The sequence below is a fragment of the Heloderma suspectum genome, chromosome 2, assembly GCF_057233095.1.
Source record: "Heloderma suspectum isolate Gila_16-S chromosome 2, 16-S_ref, whole genome shotgun sequence".
In the NCBI taxonomy this organism is placed as follows: domain Eukaryota; kingdom Metazoa; phylum Chordata; class Lepidosauria; order Squamata; family Helodermatidae; genus Heloderma; species Heloderma suspectum.
This window is the reverse complement of record NC_139459.1, coordinates 4,865,258-4,888,490: the sequence shown is the minus strand read 5'-3', so window position 1 is coordinate 4,888,490 and position 23,233 is coordinate 4,865,258. Positions and strand designations below refer to the sequence as shown.

At 46.3% G+C, this 23,233-nt stretch overlaps 1 protein-coding gene across 1 annotated transcript; it reads right to left on the bottom strand.

The window, feature by feature from the left end:
• Positions 1 to 2,353: 2,353 nt before the first annotated feature.
• Positions 2,354 to 20,922, bottom strand: LOC146351890 (uncharacterized). Its single transcript, XM_084829632.1, has 8 exons — positions 20,799 to 20,922; positions 19,775 to 19,850; positions 19,425 to 19,504; positions 9,301 to 9,771; positions 8,154 to 8,294; positions 6,483 to 6,539; positions 5,322 to 5,412; positions 2,354 to 3,803 (listed from the first exon to the last, which is right to left on the bottom strand). The coding sequence occupies exons 1-8, from the start codon at positions 20,920 to 20,922 to the stop codon at positions 3,596 to 3,598; spliced, it is 1,248 nt and encodes a 415-aa protein (XP_084685758.1). The 3' UTR covers positions 2,354 to 3,595.
• Positions 20,923 to 23,233: the final 2,311 nt, after the last annotated feature.

Genomic DNA, 23,233 nt, shown 5'->3' with positions numbered 1-23,233 from the left:
ATAGTCTTGTAACTAGGGACAGTTTTATGTGGCACAGGTACACCTACAGACACTGCTCCTGGCCAATAGCTATCGCCAGCAGCACGGCGGAACCTGACTGCCAAACAGCATAGGTGCAGGGCAAGCGGGCAGTGTATCGTGCTGATCTTCATTCGGTCGGCCTTATGCTTGCAGAGGATTGGATTATCTTCTTTCAGAAGAGGTTTGCAATGGCCAAGTTTGAGAACACTGAGAATGTTGCCCTTCCTGGGCAAAATAATTAGTCAGGGCCAGAAATATTGGAACAAGGATAACTGTTTTGGCAGTTGGCCTCTGTACACCACCACATTGAAGTTGAAAGGAAACACACCCAGATGGGAGCGAAGTCAGGACATTCAGCTGTAATTCAAGGGTTTGACAAAAGTGGGGCACCAACCATTCAGGAAGGACAGCCAGTGGCATACGCACACACCCATCATTGGTGGATCATAAGTAATGGAACAAACCAACATCATTTCAAACTTAAGGGTCACCTTTAATATCTGGATGAAAATCCTTTGCAGTCAGTGACTGCCTGAAGAATGGAACCCATGGACATCATAGAATAGTAGAGTTGGAAGGGGCCTACAAGGCCATCGAGTCCAACCCGCTGCTCAATGCAGGAATCCAAGCCAGAGCATCCCTGACAGATGGCTGTCCAGCTTCGTCTTCAACGCCTCCAGTGTGGGAGAGCCCACCACCTCCCTAGGTAATGACCAAAGGCTGAGTTTCCTCCCTCAAGATGCTTTGCCAGGCCCTTACTGCAGCTGCCTTCAGCTGCAGCTTGTTTGTGGGTCTTTCTGCCTTCAGTCTAGTCTTCAGTAAGTGAAAAGCATGCTCTGTTGGGTTGAGATCAGGTGACTGACTTGGCCATTGAAGAACATCCCACTTCTTTGCCTTGAGAAACCCTTGGGTAGCTTTTGCTGTATGTTTTGGGTCATTATCCATCTGCAATATGAAGTGGCGTCCTATCATTTTGGCAGCATTCGGCTGAATCTGAGCAGAAAGTATAGCCCTATACACTTCAGAATTCTTCCTGCTGCTTTTCTCAGCAGTCAGGTCATCAATAAACACCAGTGACCCGGTTCCATTGGCAGCCATACATGCCCATCCTATAACACTGCCTCCACCATGTTTGACAGATGATGTGGTATGCTTTGGATCATGAGCTGTTCCTTTCCTTCATGCTTTTCTCTTCCCATCATTCTGGTACAAGTTAATCTTGGTTTCATCAGTCCAAAGAATCTTATTCCAGAATTGGGCAGGCTTTTTTAGGGGTTTGCTGGCAAAGGCTAATCTGGCCTTTCAGTTCTTCAGCATTAGCAGTGGTTTGCACCTTGTTGTGAAGCCGCTGTATTTACATTCATAAAGCTGTCTCTTGACTGTAGATGTTGACAATGACATGCCTACCTTCACAAGAGCATTCTTGACCTGGCTCGATGTTGTGAAAGGGTTCCTCTTCACCATGAGCAGAATTCTGCAGTCATCCACTTTAGTTGTATTCTGTGGTCTTCCAGGCCTTTTGCTGTTGCTGAGCTTGCCAGTTAATTCCTTCTTTTTCAGGATGTTCCAAACTGTTGTATTGGCCACTCCCACTGTTTTTGCTATCTCTCTGATGAGTTTATTTTGTTTCCTCAGCCTAATGATGGTCTCCTTCACTCACATGGACACCTCTTTGGACCTCGTGTTGGGAGTTCCAGTGAACAGCTACCAAATGCAAATGTAACACTCAGAACCACCTCCAGGCCTTTTATCTACTCGATTGGTCATGGGGTACCCAGGAAACAGGCCACACCTGGCCATGCAGCTGCTTGTCAGCCAGTCATTCCATTACTTATGAGCCACCAACGATGGGGGGGGGTGTATGCCACTGGCTGTACTTCCTGAATGGTTAGTGCCCCACTTTTGTTAAACCCCTTGAATTACTGCTGAAAGTCCTGACTTGGCTCCCATCTGGGTGTGTTTCCTTTCAACTGCAATGTGGTGGTGTACAGAGGCCAACTCCCAAAACAGTTATCCTTGTTCCACTGTTTCTGGCCCTGACTGTATAGCGGTTAGATGCTCAGCACCGCCGTGAAGCAGTTGGCAACACTGTCCATCCAGTCTGCTCAGAATTCCAAATTTGGCTTCTTAATTGGGGATATCGTCTTAAAGGCATTCCAGACACTTAGTGTCAGGAAGAGGAAGGCCTTTGTTCCTCCAGTAGCAACTGTAGCCAGTCGAATGAGAAATGGTTGTTTGTTTAAATAATCCCATTCAGATGTATTTGAGCCATGTGTAAAACAAACTGCATTTGGGTGAATGTGCCCAGTTAGTGACATACAGAACAGTAAAACAAAGAGCAGTGGTGTAGTTTAATACACACTGAGAGTGACTACAAACCAATATCTTACAAGTAGAAGCGTTCCATTGTTTCCATTGTTGAATTGTTTTTAGGATATAACTGTTTCACTATGGTGTTGATATCATATTACTTTTACAAGTCACATCTTGCCATTGAAAACCTGAGATCAGCAAAGCAAGTCACTGGTCCTTAAGAACACCTGACTCTCCCTTGCCCCATCCCCATTGCTCATAAGCCCCCAATTGCTGACGCTTCTCTCATACCTATTTTATCTATAGGTTGAAAGCCTTCCAGGAAAGGAACTATGCCCCTGCATTCTACAAAACACTGCCAAGCTGTTCTTGATGAGGTTAAGTAATAGTCACACTCATGGTTATAGCATCTGTTAGCTTCCCAAAAAGGGCTGTGTTAGCAGAGTACAAAGTTAGATGGGTAGCCATATTCCAGTGGTCCTTTCCTGCTTTTCAGCTCAGGTCTGTAGATAAGCCACTTGCTTGGGGTGGGTAGAAATTACCCCAGGTGACCATGTACAAAAAGTTGGTTCTCTGTTGTTCTCTTTTAGGCCCACAGGTGAATGACAGATGAGTGTCCCACCTGCTGTTTATGGTGGCCGCGACTGTTGTCTCAGTATACCAGCTCAATGCAGACTGAACAAACCTTCCAGTGAGATAAGCCCAAGGAGCTGTCTAGCGCCACAGATTAAGCCCCATTAAGGCACCTGGTGGTCCATTCTATGGCCAATTCATACTTAAATTTCTGAGGTTGTACAGTCCTAGTGGGAGGACTGTACCATCTCAATATGAGGTGGGAGGATGCTACCTGACATTGCCCCAAGTGAAGACTGCAGACATGCCAGATAGCTTACAAACTAGCCCTCTGCCTGATATGAAGTTGATTTCAGGCAAACGCAGTCCCCCTGAGCTGGCATAGACCTCACATGAGGACTGTACCATTTCAGAATGGCAAGCAAGAGCTAGACTTTACTTACTTGATGCAGGCTATTGCCAGGACACTGTAAAAATCTGAGCACCCATTTGTATATTTTAGACACATTAAAATTCTGTGTTTGTCAGTGTAATTGTGAAATATAAATGTGATTATAAAACGAATGCCTCCAGATTTTCTTATCAAGATTGTTAGTCTAACAAAGAAGGCCATATGCTCAGAGTGCAGTCAAAAGGGCCTCGCCGAAAAGCAAGGCCTCGAAAGCGACAGATTCAGCCTGGACAACATTTAGCATAACTGATAGTTCATGTTGTTGAAGAGCGGGGTGATGGTTCCATCCTTCCATTCAATCAAGATCTCACCGTGCTTCAGTGAAGGAGAGGGGGATGCTGGGATGATCTGCGTCTTGTTGCTGTTGCTGCCCGTGCCAGGTAAGGGCAGGCAGGGCTCACGGCTCCCCTGGCGGCTCTTCAAAGCAGACAGTATCTTCTTCTTCCTATGGTCGGAAGAAGCAGAGGTTTTCAGAATACCTGCAAGATGTGAACGTTTGTAAAGAGAATCTTACATGTTCAGAGGAGCCAGTTTAAAGTGGGCACAAAGTTTATCGATTAATCAGTTAAGGGCAGCAGATTTAACTGCAGGTGGCGAGCGGCACATTAAAAGTGGCATTTCCTCCTGTGTGGCTATCTGCTTTACATTTTCTGTTGTTGTAAACTGTCCTAGAATCCCATTTTGATGAAGGTCAGAATATAAATATTTGAAATTAAAATGATACTTGCTGTAACTTCTCTAAGGGCGCAATCCTAAGCATGTTTAGACAGAAAAAAGTCCTATAATTCCTAGCATTCCCTAGCCAGCCATGCTGGGTAGGGACTGCTGGGAGTTCTAGGACATTTTCTGTCTAAATGTGCATAGAATTGTGCCCTAAAACAAAATATGTGTTTCTTCTTTAGAGCATTGTTTTTTCCCTCAGATGTATGCAGATCTAATTGACTAATTGATTAATTAGCAGCCCTACTCTGCAGGATCTTACTATGCAAATTCCTAACGTGAGAGCATAAAATTAGAGGGGAAACAATTTGAGACTTATTCTCAGTGCAATCCTATAAGTGTCTACTCTTACTGAGTTCAGGTAAGTCTTACTGAGTTCAGGTAGTTACTCCCCAGTTCAGCGTGCATAGGATTGTAGCCTAAATTTCAGCTAGCCAGAGAGATTACTTTGCCAGCAGAAGCTGCTCTAAAGGGGAAAACAAAAATAATCCAAAGGAAATTTAGGCTGTGGGACTTTTTTCTGCCTAAATATACATAGGATGGTGCCCAAGGAACACATGGCAATCTGATGGTTTTGGTCATTAGAGAGCTTCAGTTACCAGGCGGTATAGAAATGAAATAAATAAAATGAAATAAATTAGGGTTAACTGAACAATAATGCTTAGCATTTATATAGCACACTCTTCCCCATCTTGGTGTCTTCAAATGTACTGGACTGCAACTCCCATCATTCCCAGCCAGCATGGGCACTGATGTAGCTCAGTGGCAGACCCTCTGCTTTGCATGCCGAAGGTCCCAGGTTCAATCCCCAGCATTTCAGAGAAGGGCAGGAAAATCTGACTGAAACCCTGGAGAGCTGTTGCCAGTCAATGTCAACAGTACTGGGCGCAGATGGACCAATGGTCTGAGTCAATATAAGGCAGCTTCCTATGTTCTGAAGCCTCTTGCAATCTTTAGAACAGCCCTGTAAGGCAGATCAGTATTATCCTCCTCCATGTTGCAAATTGAGGCTGAGAGAGAGCAACTTGCCAAAAGCCAGCAATTCAGCTCATAGTAGACGTGAGATTTGAAGTGGGGTCTTGGCGTGTCACAGGAGAGAAAGCTTTGAGATATGTAGAGTCTGACATAAAGAGGCTAAAGCTGGGTGATGGTGGAGGGGATGTAAAAAGCTGTGAGATATAACAGGGACTCTGGCAAGCACAGAGACTCCCAAGACCGCTCCCTCCGGCCCCCGAGAACTCACTTGTTGTAATGGATGTTGAGCGTGAGGATGATCACTCCCAGTATAAAGGCCAGCGGGCACAGGACAAGCAAGACGGTTTTCCAGTTGGTACCTGCAAGGGAGTTGCATCAAACATTTCATCCTTTGTTTCCCATTCGCCTCCTCCATCCCTTTCCTATACAGTTATTGTTAGCAGTTTTAAGGTGCAATCCTATCTATGTTCAGATAGAAAAAGTCCAACATCTCCCATAGGATTGCTCCCTTACCCTGTTAAAACAGTTGGACAGGCCAGAGACCTTTCCCAGCCAGCCTCCTGAGGGCCGTTGCATCACCTGTTACACCCCAATATCCAGCAGGACTTCTTTTTCATATGCCAGTCTTATAATAATGCATGTTTGATTCTTCCCACATGATGGCTGTTCCCCCATATTTTGAAAATATCAAATCTAGCTGTTATTCAGATCTGTCTAGGCTTTCCATTTTCAAAAGGTTTGAGGTTCAGCTCAGAGGATCTCAAGTTAGAAGGATCTGGAAGTGGGGGAGACCTTTTGAAGGTTCTCAGGTTGCAGGGCTCAGAAAGACCCCCACTGTGCAAGGCCCTGTAGAGATGCTACCAGTCAGAGTGGACAAAACCAGGCTAGATGGACAGAAAGTGTGCTGTGCTATGAGACAGCTTCCTATGTTCCTGCATTTATATCCCATCTGATTGATAGCAGGTTCAGGACAGACAAAAAGGACTTCTTCACACCATGCATGATTAGCTTGTGGAATTTGCCATCAGAAGATGGCATGGCTGCTAATTTAGGTGGCTTTTAAAAGGATTAGACAAATTCATGAACAAGGAGAAGAGGTCTGTCTCCAGGTATTGAATCTCTCGTTACCAGACACTGGGGACAAATAAAAGGAAATGGCCATCACCTTCACACCCTGCTTGTGAGTGCCCAGAGGCATCTGCCTGGCCACTGTTGGAAACAGAACACAGGTCTGGATACATCTGGTGCTCCAAGGTACACTGCTTCTGAGCAGGGGGGTACCATTAAGCTCCCTGTTTTATATTTGTTTAATCCTTTTTAAAGCAATCCAAGCCAATGGCCACCAACACATGTTGCATTTGTGAATTCCAGAAGTTGGGGTTTTTTTAATTGAATTTTTATTCAGTGTTCCTTTGGGTTTCTATCGTACCTGGATGTCGGGAGCCTGCAGCCTTCCTCTGATGCTTTTTATGATGAATATGCCTTTCTGGCAGGGAGAAAAAAATAGGGAGAATGAGACGGCATGTTTTGCCATTCCAAGCAGCCTTACTGCCTGATCGGAGAAGCACATACCAAGCTGCTTTGCAATGTTGCACAGAATGCCAGAAGGGGCATAATTTGCATACTTGTCACTTGAGCATCGGCGGCCCAGATTAGGAAGGAGATGCTGCTGTACGTAGGGACCATGGGATACAATCTTTCAAATGTTCCTGGAGCAGACTGGGACCTGGTCGTAAGGAAGTGGCAACTGGGAGACCTCGTAGACATGACTCTTACATGTAGAGCCACACTGCCCTTCCCCGAGTTGGTAACTTCTGTATGTGTGGAACTACAATTCCCATCATCCCCCAGCCAGCCTTGCTGACTGGGGGATGACAGAAGCCATAGCCCAGCACATCTGGAGGGCACCAGGTTGGGGAAGGCATAGCAACCCTGTTCTTGCTGTTCTGTTGTTGTTTCTTACTCTTCTACCCATGGAATATTCAGTAGAATCACATGATGTACCTATTGCTGGATTGTACCATTTCACATTGCAAGTGGCGGAATCACATATTTGAATAGTAGACACTCCCTGCACAGAGGGCCAGAACGAGGACTATGTTAGAACTCTTCTCCCTGACCCGCTAATCTTTCACAGTAGGATGTTTTTATATGTGTGAGCATTCCAACATTCTGTTCCCCACCACCACCTGCAATCTGAAGTGGCACAGTCCAGTTGAGTGAGGGCTGTACCACATAGCTCTATGGATCATAGGCCCTGGATAGGGTCAATGTTGCTTCTGTGTCTTATCCAACCCCACGCACAAGACACTGGCCCTAGATCAGGGGTGGGGAACCCAGGGCCAAACTTGGGGCCTAAATAAGCATTAGTGGTGCCAAGGAGCAGGCAACAGTGCAGCGTCCCAAGATTCAGCACTCGGGGGGGAGGTAGAGACACACACAGAGGAGGCCGAGAAAGAAAAGCAGTTTTTGCTTGTGATGACTTGTGGAAATGGAATGCTTTTGCTTGCTTGCTTTTTTAAGGAAGGTGTATGTGCACATTTTAAAGTGTATATCTCAATGGTGGTCATTGACTTAGATGGCTTTAAAGAGTGATTTCACAAATTCCTAGAAGAACTTAGGTCTGTCATTAGGAACCATGAAAGCTAAAGGGAACGTCCAGATTTAGAGGGTGTCTACTTCTGAATACCAGTTGATGTGGAGCAACCAGCATGGAAGGACTGCTAGTTTCAAACCTTGTTCGTCACCTTCCCAGAGGAATCTGCCTGACCCCAAGATGCTAGACTACTTGGTCCGGTGATCTTATCCTGTAGGGCTCTCCTGTGGTCTTATACTTTGGTTACAGTTCTGTTTCACCAGCATGGTATAGTGGTGAGAGTGTTGGACTGGGAGCCAGCAGATCCAGGTTCTAGTCCCCACTCAGCCATGAAGCTCACTGGGTGACTTTGGGCCAGTCACAGACTCTCAGCCCAACCTACCTCACAGGGTTGTTGTGAGGTTAAAATGGAGAGGAGGAGCATAATGTAAGCTGCCTTGGGTTCCTTGCAAGAGGAAAAAAGGCGGGGTATAAATGCAAACAATCAATCAATCAAGTACTCACCTTGATCTACTTCCAAGCTTACATCTCCATTCTTTGGAAGAGTGCTGGTGAGGTGAGATTCATTTTCCAGAATGGTGGTTGGAAATGTGGTTGTGGTGTCTACAGAGAGGGTGTGAATTTCTGTTGAAGCAACAGTTTTACCTGGTGGGGGGGGATACCAAAATGTAGTTATGATAATTTCTTCAGTATATGAAAGATAGAAGCAGTTGGGTTGGTCCATTAGTGAGAGAAAAAATCATAGTAGGGCAATACCTTTATTAGGACCAACTAAAATGTCACAAAATAGTGAGCAAACTTCTGAGTTCTCCAGAGCTCTTCTCCAGGTAGAATGGTAAGCAACAATATGAGGGAAGGGGATGAGTAAAGCAGGACAGGCTAGGCAGACTTGCTGGATTAGTCCCTGGGAGGTGCAGAATGATTTTGGGATGCATCAAAGGTTACTGGGGAAAGACAATGGGAAGGATCTGACATTGTGCTAGAGGAAACCGACGCTTGCCCAAGTTCAGTGATAGAAGTCATAGAATTGTAGGGTTGGAAGGGGCCTACAAGGCCATCGAGTCCAACCCCCTGCTCAGTGCAGGAAGCCTGATTCCCAGGCAGTCTCCCATCCAAGTACTAACCAGGGCTGACCCTGCTTAGCTTCTGAGACCACGTTGTACAAGAGCTGGGTTCCACTAGCACAACGTCAACAGCACTAGCAGCTGGACACCATTGGATCCATCCCACAATGCTGGCTGTTACCCATATTTTGAAAAAATAAAATCCAGTGTTATTCGGATCTGTCTAGGTTTTATATTTTCAAAAGGTTTGGGGTTTGCAAATTGAAAGGTCTGGGGGTGGAAGAGACCGCTCTTTGTCCGAGATCCTCTTAAAAGGACCTTGGAATGCAGGCCTGGGAAAGACCCCACTTTGCTCGAGACCCTGTAGAGCTGTTGTCAGTTCCTAGTAGAAATACTGGGCCACCTGGATCAGTGAACTGGCTCAGTATAGAGCAGTGTGATCCATTGCTGGGATTAGCCAGAGGCACGAATACCTGCACCCAGAACTGCAGAGCAAGGATTACAAGCCAGCCACATGCAGCGGTCAAGGATGAGTGCTTAGTAATGGATCACGTGGTTTTATATTGGGTACATCCATCTTGCCTTACTTTCAGGGACCCACACCAGGGTGCCTATGGATTCCTCCACTGGGTCGCCAGGTCCCGGAGCAACTGCCACATCCACGGCACAGACGATTTCGTCCATCTCCGTCTTCCACCTGCTGAACTTGTTCTTCTCTGGAGACAGGAAGGCCTTGTGCCCTCCTGACTTGGTGCTGAGGTGCAGCCCCAGGCCTTGCAAAGTGAGGTGGCCCTTCTTGCTGCATGCCCAGGCCTGCCGCACTCGGTCTCCACAGGCCTCCAACTGAGCCAGTGCAAATTCTCGCGGCGTGGAGGCCGTCAGGCACCGCCTGGTTTTCTGGTTGACGAGGGCCCGGGTGGCTGCGTCCCAGGCCCACTGGTGCTGCAGGGAATGTGGGTTGCAGTCAGCCAGGCCAATCTTTCCAACTTCGTGGGACAAGGCGTGGATGCACTTTTCCAGACGGACATTTTGGATGAGGAAGCCAGCCCCTCCCGAAGCTGTGGGGAGCAAAGCACAACACGTATTACATTTATGTGTATAGTTGTGAGTTCGACTATGCCAGGCGTGGGAAGACTTCAGACTTGAGAGATCTACTTTGTTTTGTTTTTTACTAGAATCCCAAGGTCCACCAATGGAAGCCAGGTGCAAAATAGTCCATCAGGAGCAGAGCCAGATGCAAAACGGTGGCTCGGGGGCCAAGTCAATTATGCCCCTTGCTCTGTGAGCCATACACTGCAATGGCCAGCCGACCAGCCTCTGCAAGCACAAATCTACATGTGAGTTACGACAAGTAAAGATTGTAGCAGCCTAATTTTTGGAGGGAGGGCAGCTTTTGCTGTTGCTGTTGTTAAACAATTGGAAGTCAAATCTCCTTGCCAGCATACTGCAAATCATCCAGTGATGGATCACTTGATCCGGATCTACCTTCTGCGTGTCGTTGGCCATCTGATTACTGTGATTGGGTCTTTTACTATGGGTGCCTTCCCCAACATGGTGCCCTACAGATGTGCTTGCCTACAACTACCATAATCCCCACCCAACATGGCCATTGACACTAAGGTTTTTGCTTGAAGGGAGGGGAGAGGAGGGATTCAGGGATTTAATACAGATCAGCTTTAATTTTCCTTTCATGGCTGATGATGTTTCACCTGCAGACCTGGGGGTGGGATCTCAGATCACTGCCCTGTAGGGTTCTTGTGTGCAGGCCAAATGGCACATTGTTAAACACACGTTTTAAAAAGTGTGCTTAGGACTAGCTGATTTCTTTCTTTAGAATAAGTCTGTGCAGGCTCCCTGATCTAGATTGAGACTGTGAGGGTGGGGAGGTTTAACTCTCCCGCCCCCTCTATTCACACTGCAAATTGCCCCCCAAATGTGCAATTTGCAACTAACTGCACCTGCAGGGACAAATAGCAGCATTAGGATTTTTTTTTCACTGAAGTGTGCCAGGGAAAAGCTTAATTACCCCCATGGCTGTTTTTTTAAAAGAAAGAGAGCAGCCCATTCAAAGCACACTTTTAAAAGTGCGAGCTTAACGTGTGAAATGGCTCTGAGAGAGAGCTCTTTTGCAGTTTGAATGGGGCACGGAATGTTGTCTGCTGAAGGAGTGCCTGCTTGCTTCCACTTATGCTCTGCCTGTATATTTGCCAATCAAGCAACTGTTACAAAGAGAAGTTAAGTCTCCACTGTTCTCTTTCATCCAAAGGAAACCAAACTCTGTACAATTTCTCCAAGAATCTCATCCTCCAGAAGCATATCATATCAGTGCATATCAGTATGTACATATGGATGGATGTGTGTAACACCATCTGTATAGATGTCTTTAAGAAGAAAGGTCCCTGTCCAGAACAGCTTACAGTCACAATTTAGATAGTGGGGAAAACAAAGGCAAAAGAGGCCAGAGAGAAACAAGGGTGAAAAGAAAATGAAAAGATGACCGTGTGAGCAAATACCATTGCATGTACCTAGACTGAGAGTTGATGGGCTAGGCTTCTCGGGAGAGTTGGTCAGATTTGAAGGGTGAAGGTGTGGCGCCATGCAGACATATTTCATCTCATTCCTGTTCATTCACTCAGCTGTTCCAGCTGCCAACTGGAAATCCCTACTCTGGAGTGTATATTCCCTGGTAAGGCACAATAGGTCACAATACGCAAATGAACTTCATTTGCATACATTTGCAGAGGTTGCAGCTTTCCTGGGTGCAATTCTAGGTGCAACTGCATCTAGAAAAGTTTAATTCTGCATCCTTGGAAAATTTGTGCAAATGAGGTTCATTTACACATTGTGACCTATTCTGTGGGACTTATTTTACTTCTTTTTAACAGTAGCAAGGAACTACGCAAGTCCTAATACCTGGGCCACCTCTCAACTGAAACCAAAGTAGCACTCCCTACTCACTAAGTAATGTGTGGCACACCATCCATGGGAAGTCCTCCTGTATGAGCCCTTTGAATGATGCAAGAGATGTGCAAGAACACATTTGTGCCCTTACGCAGCTCCTGCACAGTTCAATGGAGCCTGAGCAGAAGAACTTCCACACAGGTGAGATCTGTCCATCTCCCCTCTGATACCTTTTGTCAGCCCCCTGAGGCAGCTGCTCCATTTTGCCTCGTCACGGTAAGCTCTACGAGATGAACATCTCTCTGCCTGGGAGCGGAGTTGGTGCTCTGCCAAGTGAGGCGCACAACAGGCCAGGGGCGAGAGAGCACAACCCTCACCCCCGCTCTCCCTCAGCAACGCACTGTGCTTCCAGCAGCAGGCTGCCTCACAGGGCTGTATGTGTCCCTCTTTGCTACTGAATAAGCACTGGCCTCTGCAGAATTCCCTGTCTTCTCTGAGTACGATACCTTCAGTTAGGTATCACTGTAGGGACAAACAACAGATCGGCAATATAAACAGGAACCAGAGTGGAAAAAGAGCACACAATAGATTAAAGGCATCTTTTCTTAAAGGAAGCTTTGCAATAGGACAATGGAACCCATTCCCTAGGGAGGTGGTGGGCTCTCCCACACTGGAGGCTTTCAAGATGAGGCTGGACAGCCATCTGTCAGGGATGCTCTGACTTGGATTCCTGCATTGAGCAGGGGGTTGGACTCGATGGCCTTGTAGGCCCCTTCCAACCCTACTATTCTATGATTCTATAAGCTCTAGATGCTCACTAGATACGATGCCTAACTTTTGTTTATGGATTCAGGGATGTCTCAACCCCACACTATAGAAGCAAGCAAGCTCCCAGAGAGAGAGAGCGATCAGAGCAAGCAAACAGGGAGAGCAAACGGGAATTGGCCAGAGGAGTTGCAGTGGAAGAGGAGACAAAGGAGACAAAAGCAAAGAGGTAAGTGGGATGGAGTAAGCCCAGGGGGCTATCCTTTCTCTTCTGAATGGCTGTGAGCTCACCAGGTGCTCCAAGTGAATTGAGGGGGTCTGGCCTGAGTACTCACAGCAGCTGTGTGGGCAAGAAGTTTCAGTCTGTTTCCCGCCTCCTAGCTGAGCAGAGCAGAGCAGAGGAAGCTGCTCCAATTGGTGTAGGGACTATAGAAGCAAGCAAGCTCCCAGAAAGCGAGCAATCAGAGCGAGCGAAGAGGGCAAGCAAACAGGAGTTGGCCTAGGGAGTTGCAGTGGAAGAGGAGACAAAGGCAAAGAGTGGGACTCTGTTTTTAACCTCCAGTGAGTAGAGGACCAAGCATAGGCTACTCTAGAACAATCAGAAAGCTAGACACAAAAAGGGAAAAGAGACTACGGAAGGACAAGACTCTCCAGTGGTGGTGACCTACAAGGTCTGTGCCATGTTTGTTTCCTTGCCTGAGAACAACATATCCTACACCTGCAACAAGTGCAAGTTGATCACACTGCTGGAAGAAAAAGTAAGAGGACTGGAGCGGCTACTGTCAACCCTCCAGGGAATAAGAAAACACGAAGAGTTCTTGGACAGAACGGTGGAACTACAGGAGCAAAGTGAAGAACAGAAGCTTGAAGAGCAACAGCAAGCTGAGGCAGGTGGGAAATGCTGAGGTGAGGAAAAATGGAGTAGAGGATACTCCTTGGAAAAGGGTGACAGGAGAAGAAGAACTAGATGCCATTCTGCACCAGTGGAAGCAGTGGAGCTGTGGAACCGGTTCCAGGTACTTGAGGATGAGCCTCAAGGACAGCCTGCAAAGGAAGAATTACTGGGGAACCTGCATGAGAATGAGCAAGAGGCTGAAGGTCAGTCAAGCAGAGGCAATTAAACCAAGGCCTACAACAAGAAGAAGAGAAGAATAATAGTAGTAGCGGGAGACTCCTTGCTGCGTGGGATAGAAACCCAAGTACGTCGTGAAGTCCCATGGACTCGCCAGGTATGCTGTCTCCCGGGAGGATGGATTAGAGACGTGACTGAAGGGTTGCCTGCACTCATAAAACCCACTGACAGGTATCCCTTTCTTCTCATCCATGTGGGAACAAATGATACCACCAAGTGGAGCTAAGAAGAAATCACATCAGACTTTGAAGCTTTGGGAAGGAAACTCAAGAACTTTGGGGCCCAGATAGTTTTCTCATCCATCCTCCCAGTTGTTAGAAGAGGGACAGAAAGGGAACGAAAAATACTCCGGGTGAATGACTGGCTATGAAAGTGGTGCTGGCGCAAGAGATTTGGATTCTGGGACCATGGGCTATACTTCCTGGAAGATGGACTGTTGGCACTGGATGGGTTGCACCTCACAAAGGCTGGGAAGAATCTGTTTGACCACAGCATGAAGAACTTTATCAGGAGGGCTTTAAATTGAATCCTACAGAGAAGGGAGATGTAAAGTTGGGGGTAACAGCGGACGAAGGCTCATACACCGCAACGGAGAGAACAGCTCTAATAGCATCCAATAATAGTCTTCAGAAACATGTAGGAAGAAAGCCAGACTATGAAGCACATGGTCTTTGATGTCTATATACTAATGCCCAGAGTATGGGAAACAAAGAGAACAAACTTGAACTCTTAATACAGGAGGGAAACTTGATAGGTGTAACTGAGACTTGGTGGGATGACTCCCATGACTGGAATACAGCAATTGAAGGATATAACTTGTTCAAAAAGAACAGGAGGAACAGAAAGGGAGGTGGGATTGCACTGTATGTGAAAAATACATATCCCTGCACAGAAATACAGGAGGATGAGCTTGGTAGCCCCATCAAGAACATCTGGGTTAAAATAAATGGAGCAAAGAATAAAAGGAACCTGGTGGTCGGAGTCTACTACTGGCCACCCAATCAAGGAGAAGACAAGGATGAAACCTTTGAAAAGCAAATAGCCAATGTTTCAAGGAAGCATGATGTAGTAGTAATGGGGGACTTCAATTTCCCCAATATTTGTTGGGAGACAAATTCTGCAAAACATGGCCCCTCCAAGAAATTCCTGACCTGTGTGGCGGATAACTTCCTCCTACAGAAAGTAGAGGAAGGAACTAGAGGATGGGCTATCCTTGACTTGATCCTAACCAACAGAGATGACTTAGTGGATAAAGTAGCAGTTACAGGAACTCTGGGGGAAAGCAACCATGTTATACTTGAGTTCTTGGTTCCAAGGGAAGCAAAAGCTGAGTGTAGCCAAACCCATACCCTGGATTTTAGGAAAGCTGATTTTAATAAACTCAGAACAATGATAAGTAAGGTCCCATGGCAAGAGACTCTAACAAGAAAAGGAGTCCAAGATGGGTGGGAGTTTGTAAAAAAGGAAATTCCAAAGCCACAATTACAAACAATTCCAACAAGAAAAAAAGGCAGAAGACAACAGAAGAAGCCAATGTGGCTTCACAAAAAGCTTAGAGATGACCTGAAAACAAAAAAAGCAAACATATAGGAAGTGGAAGGAAGGACAAGCAACAAAGGAAGATTACAGGCAGGTAGCACAGAATTGCATGGATGGTGTCAGGAAGGCTAAAGCTAAGAACGACCTGAGGTTAGCGAGGGATGCTAAAAGCAACAAAAAGTCTTTCTTCAGATATGTGCTTAGTAAAAGACAGAGGAAAGAAATGGTGGTTCAACTATTAAATAAGGATGGCAGAATGATAACAGATGGCAAGGAAAAGGCAGAAGTGCTCAATTCCTACTTTGGCTCAGTCTTCTCCCAAAACACGATCTATGACCCCCCTGGCAAAGGCAAAGTACAGGCTGAAGGGGCAGGATTGCAGCTTGAGATTGAGGGCACATGGTCAAGGAATTTGAATAATCTGAATAAGTTCAAATCTCCATGACCAGATGAACTGCATCCTAGAATAATAAGGGAACTGGTGGAAGAGCTCTCAGAACCACTGTCAATTATGTTTGAGAAATCATGGAGGACGGGTGAAGTGCCAGATGACTGGAGAAGAGCTAATGTTGTCCCTATCTTCAAAAAGGGTAAAAAGGAGGAACCTGGGAACTACAGACCAGTCTGACATCAATCCCTGGGAAAATTCTGGAGCAGATGATAAAGCAATCCATCTGTAAGCACCTTGAAAACAATGCAGTGATTACTCGAAGCCAGCATGGATTTGTCAAGAACAAATCCTGCCAGACGAATCTGATCTCATTTTTGGAAGAAGTAACCTCCCTTGTGGACTGTGGGAATGCTGTAGACATAATATACCTCAACTTCAGCAAAGTTTTCGACGAAGTGCCCCATGATATCCTGATCAGCAAACAAGCTCAAAGTGGGCTAGATGAAACAATGATCAGGTGGATCTACACTGGGCTACAGAATTGGACTCAAAGAGTGCTCATCAATGGGATCTTCTCCAACTGGGGAGAGGTAACAAGTGGGGTACCACAGGGCTGAGTCCTGGGCCCAGTGCTCTTCAACATTTTTATTAATGACTTGGAGGAAGAGGTGCAGGGAATGCTTATCAAATTTGCAGAGGACACAAAATTGGGTGGGATAGCTAATACCTTGGAAGACAGAAACAGAATTCAAAGTGATCTTGATAGGCTGGAGCACTGGGCAGAAAACAACAGAATTAAAGTTAACAGGGATAAATGCCAAGTTCTGCACCTAGGAAAAAAAAACCAAATGCACGATTACAAGATGGGGGATACATGGCTCAACAACACTACAAGCGAGAAGGATCCTGGAATTGTTGTCAATCACAAGCTAAATATGAGCCAACAATGTGATGTGGCTGCAAAAAAGGCAAATGCTGTTTTGGGCTGCATTAATAGAACCATTGCTTCCAAGTCACGTGAAGTACTAGTTCCCCTCTACTCAGCACTGGTTAGGCCTCATCTGCAGTACTGTGTCCAGTTCTGGGCACTGCACTTTAAGAAGGATGCAGACAAGCTGGAGAGGGTTCAGAGGAGGGCAACAAAGATGATCAGGGGACTGGAAACAAAGCCCTGTGAAGACAGACTGAAAGAACTGGGCATGTTTAGCCTTGAGAAGAGAAGACTGGGGGGAGATAGGATAGCGCTCTTCAAGCACTTGAAAGGTTGTCCCAGAGAGGAAGGCCAGGATCTCTTCTCAATCATCCCAGAATGCAGGACACGGAATAATGGGCTCAAGTGACAGGAAGCCAGGTTCTGGCTGAACATCAGGAAAAACTTCCTGACTGTTAGAGCAATACAACAATGGAACCCATTCCCTAGGGAGGTGGTGGGCTCTCCCACACTGGAGGCATTCAAGATGAGGCTGGACAGCCACCTGTCAGGGATGCTCTGACTTGGATTCCTGCATTGAGCAGGGGGTTGGACTCGATGGCCTTGTAGGCCCCTCCCAACCCTACTGTTCTATGATTCTATGAAAATGGGAAAATACAGGCAGAGAGAAAGTGATCCCATTTCAGCTTCTAAAACACATTGCAGTTTATTTATGCCTCACGAGAATGCTTCGAGATGGAGGGGTCCTAGGCTAATAATTCAAAGACACTGTGCAGCACTTCCATCTTTTTCTTAACAGATTTCCCATGGTAAGGGAAAAAGGGAAGAAGTGCTGGGAAGACACGGGAGGGTTATGAGTGGAAAACAATATAATCTGGGAGCTGTAGGACTTTTTCAGTCCAAATATGTATAGGAGGATTGTGTCCTAAGGGGTTTTAAAAATCTATTGTGGCAGCTACTGGTAGACCACCCTTTGTAAGACCGACACTTGCTAATAGTAAAGGATGATCAGTTGATGTTTCATCAATGGGAACTAATGACAGGAGCCTCTTGACAGCTGGGAATTGCTCTCCAGATTTTGGAATGTGATGCCCACTGCAGCTTAGAGAGGGTGGTACCCAGACAGCAAAAAGTAGTCTTGCAGTTTGAGTTTGAACAGAATGAGACAGAGACAGAGTTTTTGGAGCTGGGCATTGGCGGGGGGGGGGGGGTGAAGCGCCCTGAAGTGCAAGAAAGAGCTCTTGTCAGATTCCCCTGTGCTCTGCTTGTATATTTGTAAATTAAGTAAACATTACACAAAGACGGCCTACGTCTCCAGTGTTTTCTCATCCAAAGGCAACTAATCCCTGGAACGTCCCGCCACTTGGGGGAAGTGGGGAGAACAACACATAACACAATATACTGCTACCAGTCTGTGACATCTGAATCTGGGGCCATGTCCCAGGTAATGATTTGAAGGCACGTGGCCTGCTGAGGCTAAGCAAATCTGGCTCTGACCAGTGCATAGAAGGAGACTGCCTGGGAACCCCATATACCAGGTGCTGGCTGGGGGATGATGGAAGCTGTAGTCTAATATATATGGAAGGTGCTAGGTTGGGGAATGCTGCCATTTACAGTGCCTTGAGCCTCCTACAGGAAAGGGAGGATAATTTATTTTATTGTATTGTATTTAAAATATTTTTACGCTGCCTTTTAGGGTCAAACCCTCTTGAGGTGGCTTCCAACATGTAAAAATCTCCAAAGAACAATAACTTCCACAGCATATTATCAATAAACCAGCAATATCACTAACAGTAGCAGCATTCAGCCCAGCAAAATAACTATAAATCTGGTTAAACTAATTAAAACCATTGCAGCACCCTATCAAACAGCAGCACAGTAACATCCTTTTGGATAAAATACATTTGAAACAGATAGCTCTTTAGAGCCTGCTGATAGGCCTGCAAGGATGTGGCTGTCAGAACAGAGTTACACCAGCATGGGGCCACTGCTGAGAAGGCCCTGTCCCTTGTATCTGCCAACCTAATTGATCTCCCAGGTAGGCACACGGGTAGAGCATATGAAGCTGATCTTAAAATGTGGGCGGGTTGTTCTGGGTAATAAATATAGTAAATACATAAAAGAATCATGTCCCTGTGGCAATTCGTGCACTGTTTCCAAGGAAAAGCACAGAACCAGTGTGGATGGATAAGGATATAAATGGCTACTAATCATGATGGCTACATATTACCTTCAGTATTGGAGGCAGTATGTCTCTGTCGGTGCCAGTTGCTGGGGAACACGAGCAGGACCTGAGCACGTCCTACACGTGGACTTCCCACAGGCAGCTGGTTGTCTACTTTGTGAACAAAATTCAGGACTAGATAGGCCTGTGGTCTGATCCAGCATGGCTCGTCTCATGTTCCTGTGATGAACTGACATTGCTGTTAAAAAGCAGGGTGCCGAGTACCAACAAAGCTAACCATCTCCCTCACAACTAGCATCATGGACTTCTTTTCTTTTCTTTTCTTTTCAATGTGGGTCTCTGAAGGCTGTGCTGCTCGCTCACTCTCAGACCCAGGAAGGAATTTGCAACTCCCTCTTGAAAAACAAAAAGTGGCACAATGGCTCTCACTATTACAGCAAGGCTACTGTGACCCTGTACATTGCAGGATACTGTGCTGGACTGAGGTAAAACAGTGGTAGGAATGAGCCCCACCTCCCCATGTCGACCTGGAAAGGACATTTGTGCAATTTGGTTAATAACCCCAGACAGTCCCCTCCAAATTAATGGAGCTAAAGTATCAGTTTGGCATAACACAAATGGTGCTTGCTAATTTATTATTTGATGACATTTCAGCCTGCCCTTCCTCCAAGGAGCTCAGTGCTGCATGCAGAGGAGTTAACTCTATTTTGTCCTCACAGCATTCTTGTTTGGGAGGCTAGATTGAGAATAAGGGATTTGCCTGAGACAACCAGGGTTTCGTGACTGAGCATGGCTGGATTTGGCATCAGGTGTCCCCAGCTCAACTCCCAGTGTTTTGCCTCGCTAGATCTGTCATTTGGGACGTGCCGTTTGTATCTTCACGACCTACATAACCTTTGCAGGCCCCAGACTTTGCTGGGGTGATGTTGGCCTCTGTTTCCGATACCCTTCAACAGTCATCCTTCTGCAGGCACAGACTTGTGCTTACAAAATATCTCACGTTGCCAGGAGAATTAGCATCACAACAAAAGAAGCACAGATTGCCCAGAGGCGACTAACTTAAGCCCTTTCCAGGAGTGGGAAATGCTTAATTTATGCTTAATCATATTGATCAGAAGATAGATAGATAGATAGATAGATAGATAGATAGATAGATAGATAGATAGATAGATAGATAGATAGAAAAATAAAAGAAGGAACAGTGAAAATGAACTTACCCTGCAGCCAGGGAAGGAGGAACATCCAACTTAGGCTCCACTTTAAAAGCTCCATTATCTCCCAACAAAGCCGGGTCTGCGGGCGGGGGAGACAGAGAGAGACTCTGAAAAGGACGTTGGATTGCAAGTGGAAGTTGCTTTGGTTTCCTTTTATCCAAAAGAACTGGGATGGAAAGTAAAGATGCAAAAGGACAAACATACAATTTTAAGAAAACAAGTTATTTTTTCTCCTTTTAGTGCCAAAGATAGCAACAGGCATCTGATGATCCACAGAGGAGAGGGACGTGACACCACATCCAAGGAAGGACATTCACTTCTCCCCAGCAAACAAGACGTGAAGTTGTGAAAGAGATGCCTGTTCTTGAACTAGCCCCTGCTGCTGAAAGGGGATGGAAGCTTTTGAGCATCACAGAGCTCTGCTTTGGGCACCACGAAAGGGAAGGGGGACCCTGCCTTCCCTTCCCGCTGCAGCAGCAAGCATTTCCCAAGTGCCAATGGATGTAAACATCTAGAACACAGTGAATGCAGCGGTGATGGGGCAGGAAGGAGGAGGGAGCAGAATGTTGTTGGGCTCAGCCCTTTAGAAGCAGACATTTCTGAATAGTGACAGAGAATGTTAAACAGCTTGAGCTGTGGGGGGAGGGAGATATTGCTGGGAGCTAGAGGGGGGCCAAGGCATCCACATAGGCCTACAAAGGGAGGAGGAGGAGGTACGTAGCCTCCCAGACTGGGATGTTTCCTTTTGCTGCTGATCCCTATTTGCCCTGTACTGCAAGTGTGGTGTGGTTCATCACATCTGAATGCACGAAGCTGCCTGATGCCATGGGTCTGACTCCACAGCAGCTACTCTCCAAGGGCTCGGGGGAGCAGAGGTCCCTTTCCCAAGCCCAGCCGCTAGGTCATTTCAGCTGGAGGAGATGCCAGGGTGGGACTCGACCTGGGAACCTCTGCTGTGCAAAATGCACATGCGCTGACATCCCTTGCTGCTTTGGTTGCTTTAGAAAAGAGGGCCGTGGAGCCACACATTGGCTGGAGGAACGTGGGATCCGCCTGAGCAGCCAGGCTTCCGGTTTTTCCCACAATCTGCTAGTAACGTTTGCAGGAGGACACGGGCTCGGCCCAGACACAGGACCCTCTGGTCTGTCCATGCGTGGACTCCATTCCCTGGGAGCTCCTTGCACAAATGCCTGCAGTGTGTGAAAGCGGCACAGGCTTTTGCCTGCTTGGTTTGGGCCAAGCTTCTCCAACCTGGTGCCCTCCAGATGTGTGGAACTGAGCAGGGAGTTCGGGTGGCTTAAAAAGAGGAAAAAGGATTATAATAATGAATAATAAGATTTAATAATGGAGATCAGGTCTATTGCTGGGTATTAGTTATGGTAGTAATATGCAGCCTCCCCCAACTCGGCACCCTCCAGATGTGTTGGACTACAACTCCCAGCATGGCATGCTGGGAGTTGTAGTCCAACACATCTGGAGGGTGCCAGGTTGGGGGAGGCTGGTTTGGAGTGACGTCCGCCTCTGCCCTTCCCCACCAGAGTCTTCCGTGTTTTTTAAATTTTCAATTGCTTTTAACGGCGGTGTTGACACCTTCTACACACCTGGTGCATAACTTAGGGTTGCCAGGTGCAAAAGAGGACAGGGCTTCTGCACCTTTAGTAATTGCACAGAAGAGGGGATTTCAGTAGGTGTCGTGTGCAGGACAAGCTACACTGGCTGACGTTCCCCCATTGACACAATGATTAAAGGTGGAGGAGTGCTGTCCTGTTTTGCACTTGGCCACCCTAGCCTTGTTCCCCTTCTCCTGTTCAAATCCAGACCTGGGATGCTACCAGTCACGGCTTTTATCACATCATCGCCTTGCCTCATTCATGGAATGTTACGGGGGTTCCAGATAATGACATCTTCAACTCGTAACCCTCCTGTGTCTTGCTACTGCTGCTTCTTTCTTCTTACCACTGAAAATCCGATAAAGAGAAAAGGATGTAATAGCTGAACAAAGCCTTTTGATTGGTAGTGCTGGGAGTTTTCCGTCTTAGGATGAGTAGATGGAAATGAAAGGCAGAGCTGAGTGTCATGTGCATGTTGATGACACCTCAGCCCGGATCCCTGGATGACTTCCTGCAGTGGTTTCATGTAGACATTAAAAAGTATAAGGGATAAGATAGACCCCATCACATGTGGGAAATACAACAACTGATGTGTCTCCTGTGAAAACAGATTCATTTTTGTTTACTTGGTTAATAATGTTAACAACAAGCTAGGCCCAGCAATGCGCACACAGGTTTGCACGTGCAGTATGTCAAGGAAACATGATTGCAGTGACTGCGGTGGCAGCCTCCCCCATGAGCAGGATTAGAAGGTGCGGTGGCAATCCCAGTGGGAAAAGTCCAACTAAAGGGAAACCCTTGTCCTGAGGGTTCTTTCTGACTTGTGGTCATACAGAGGCTGCAAAGAGACCTTTATGATGCGCTCCAGAATGCTTCTAGCATCCTGTTCTTATCTAAAACCAGCATTGACAAGGTGCACAATGCCATGGTTGCAATGCGTACTGTGAAATTGCTACAAATATGGAGGAGACAACTTTATATAGAGACTGCCCTCTGGGAATCCTTTTTAACCCTGGGCAAAAGTGCTATATTGGCCTCAGTTCTCTACTTCATCTGGAAACTCCTGCAAAGCTTGCCTGTATGGCATAAGACTTATGACTGGCTCCAAAGAAGCTTCACCCGCCCTTTCGTCTTCCCGGACATTTTGTCCACGTTTTCTTCCATCACAGAATGGGTAAATATTACATTAGACTCTTTGGCTGGCCCACCAAGTGTATGAAAAAGCTGTAAACAGCTAAGGATAAGGTGACATTTCTCAATAACAGGGTGAATTCACATGACCTATGGAATCTGCTGGGTCAAAAATTCCCTGATTAGGAAGCCAGAATTCTCTAATTAGAAAAAAATGAACAGCTCATTAGTTCTGCTTCTGTTATTCTAATTTTCAAATAATTTGGAACAGTTTTATACAAAAACAAGAAAAAGGATGACATGGAGATATTGCCAAGCTTTCCTGTGTCTTCAGACTTTTCTTGAGTTGCTCATGAGATCTAGAAACCTTTTTTCATTTTTTAAATAAACTTACATAAATTTATTTCCATCCATAGCAATGAATACATATGAAATGTATATATGTGAAATAAACTTACTAGCAATTATACATAGGGTGAGTTTGCACATAACGCTAAGCCACCCTGAAAATAAGCCATGGTGGGTGGGTGATGATCCAGCACAGTGGCTTCCCATGGGTTGTTTCCCCCTCAGTCCATCTCAGTCCTCTTGGCCACTGCTGGCACATATCCCAGGGGCTTTTGCAGCAGAAATCCTCATGTCCTTATGTTCTATGTCAGCACCCTTTCTGCAATTGGTCCCCTGGGGTTGCCAGCTCATGAGGGAAATCTCCCCCCCCCCC

Excerpts from the sequence above, each read along its gene's own strand:
- LOC146351890 (XM_084829632.1), bottom strand. The coding sequence starts at position 20,922 with ATGGACAGACCAGAGGGTCCTGTGTCTGGGCCGAGCCCGTGTCCTCCT. Across the intron at positions 5,413-6,482 it reads TGCAGGCTCCCGACATCCAG|GTACCAACTGGAAAACCGTC; the intron begins GTACGATAGAAA and ends ACTCCCTTGCAG. Across the intron at positions 3,804-5,321 it reads CTCAACATCCATTACAACAA|GAAGAAGAAGATACTGTCTG; the intron begins GTGAGTTCTCGG and ends TTCCGACCATAG.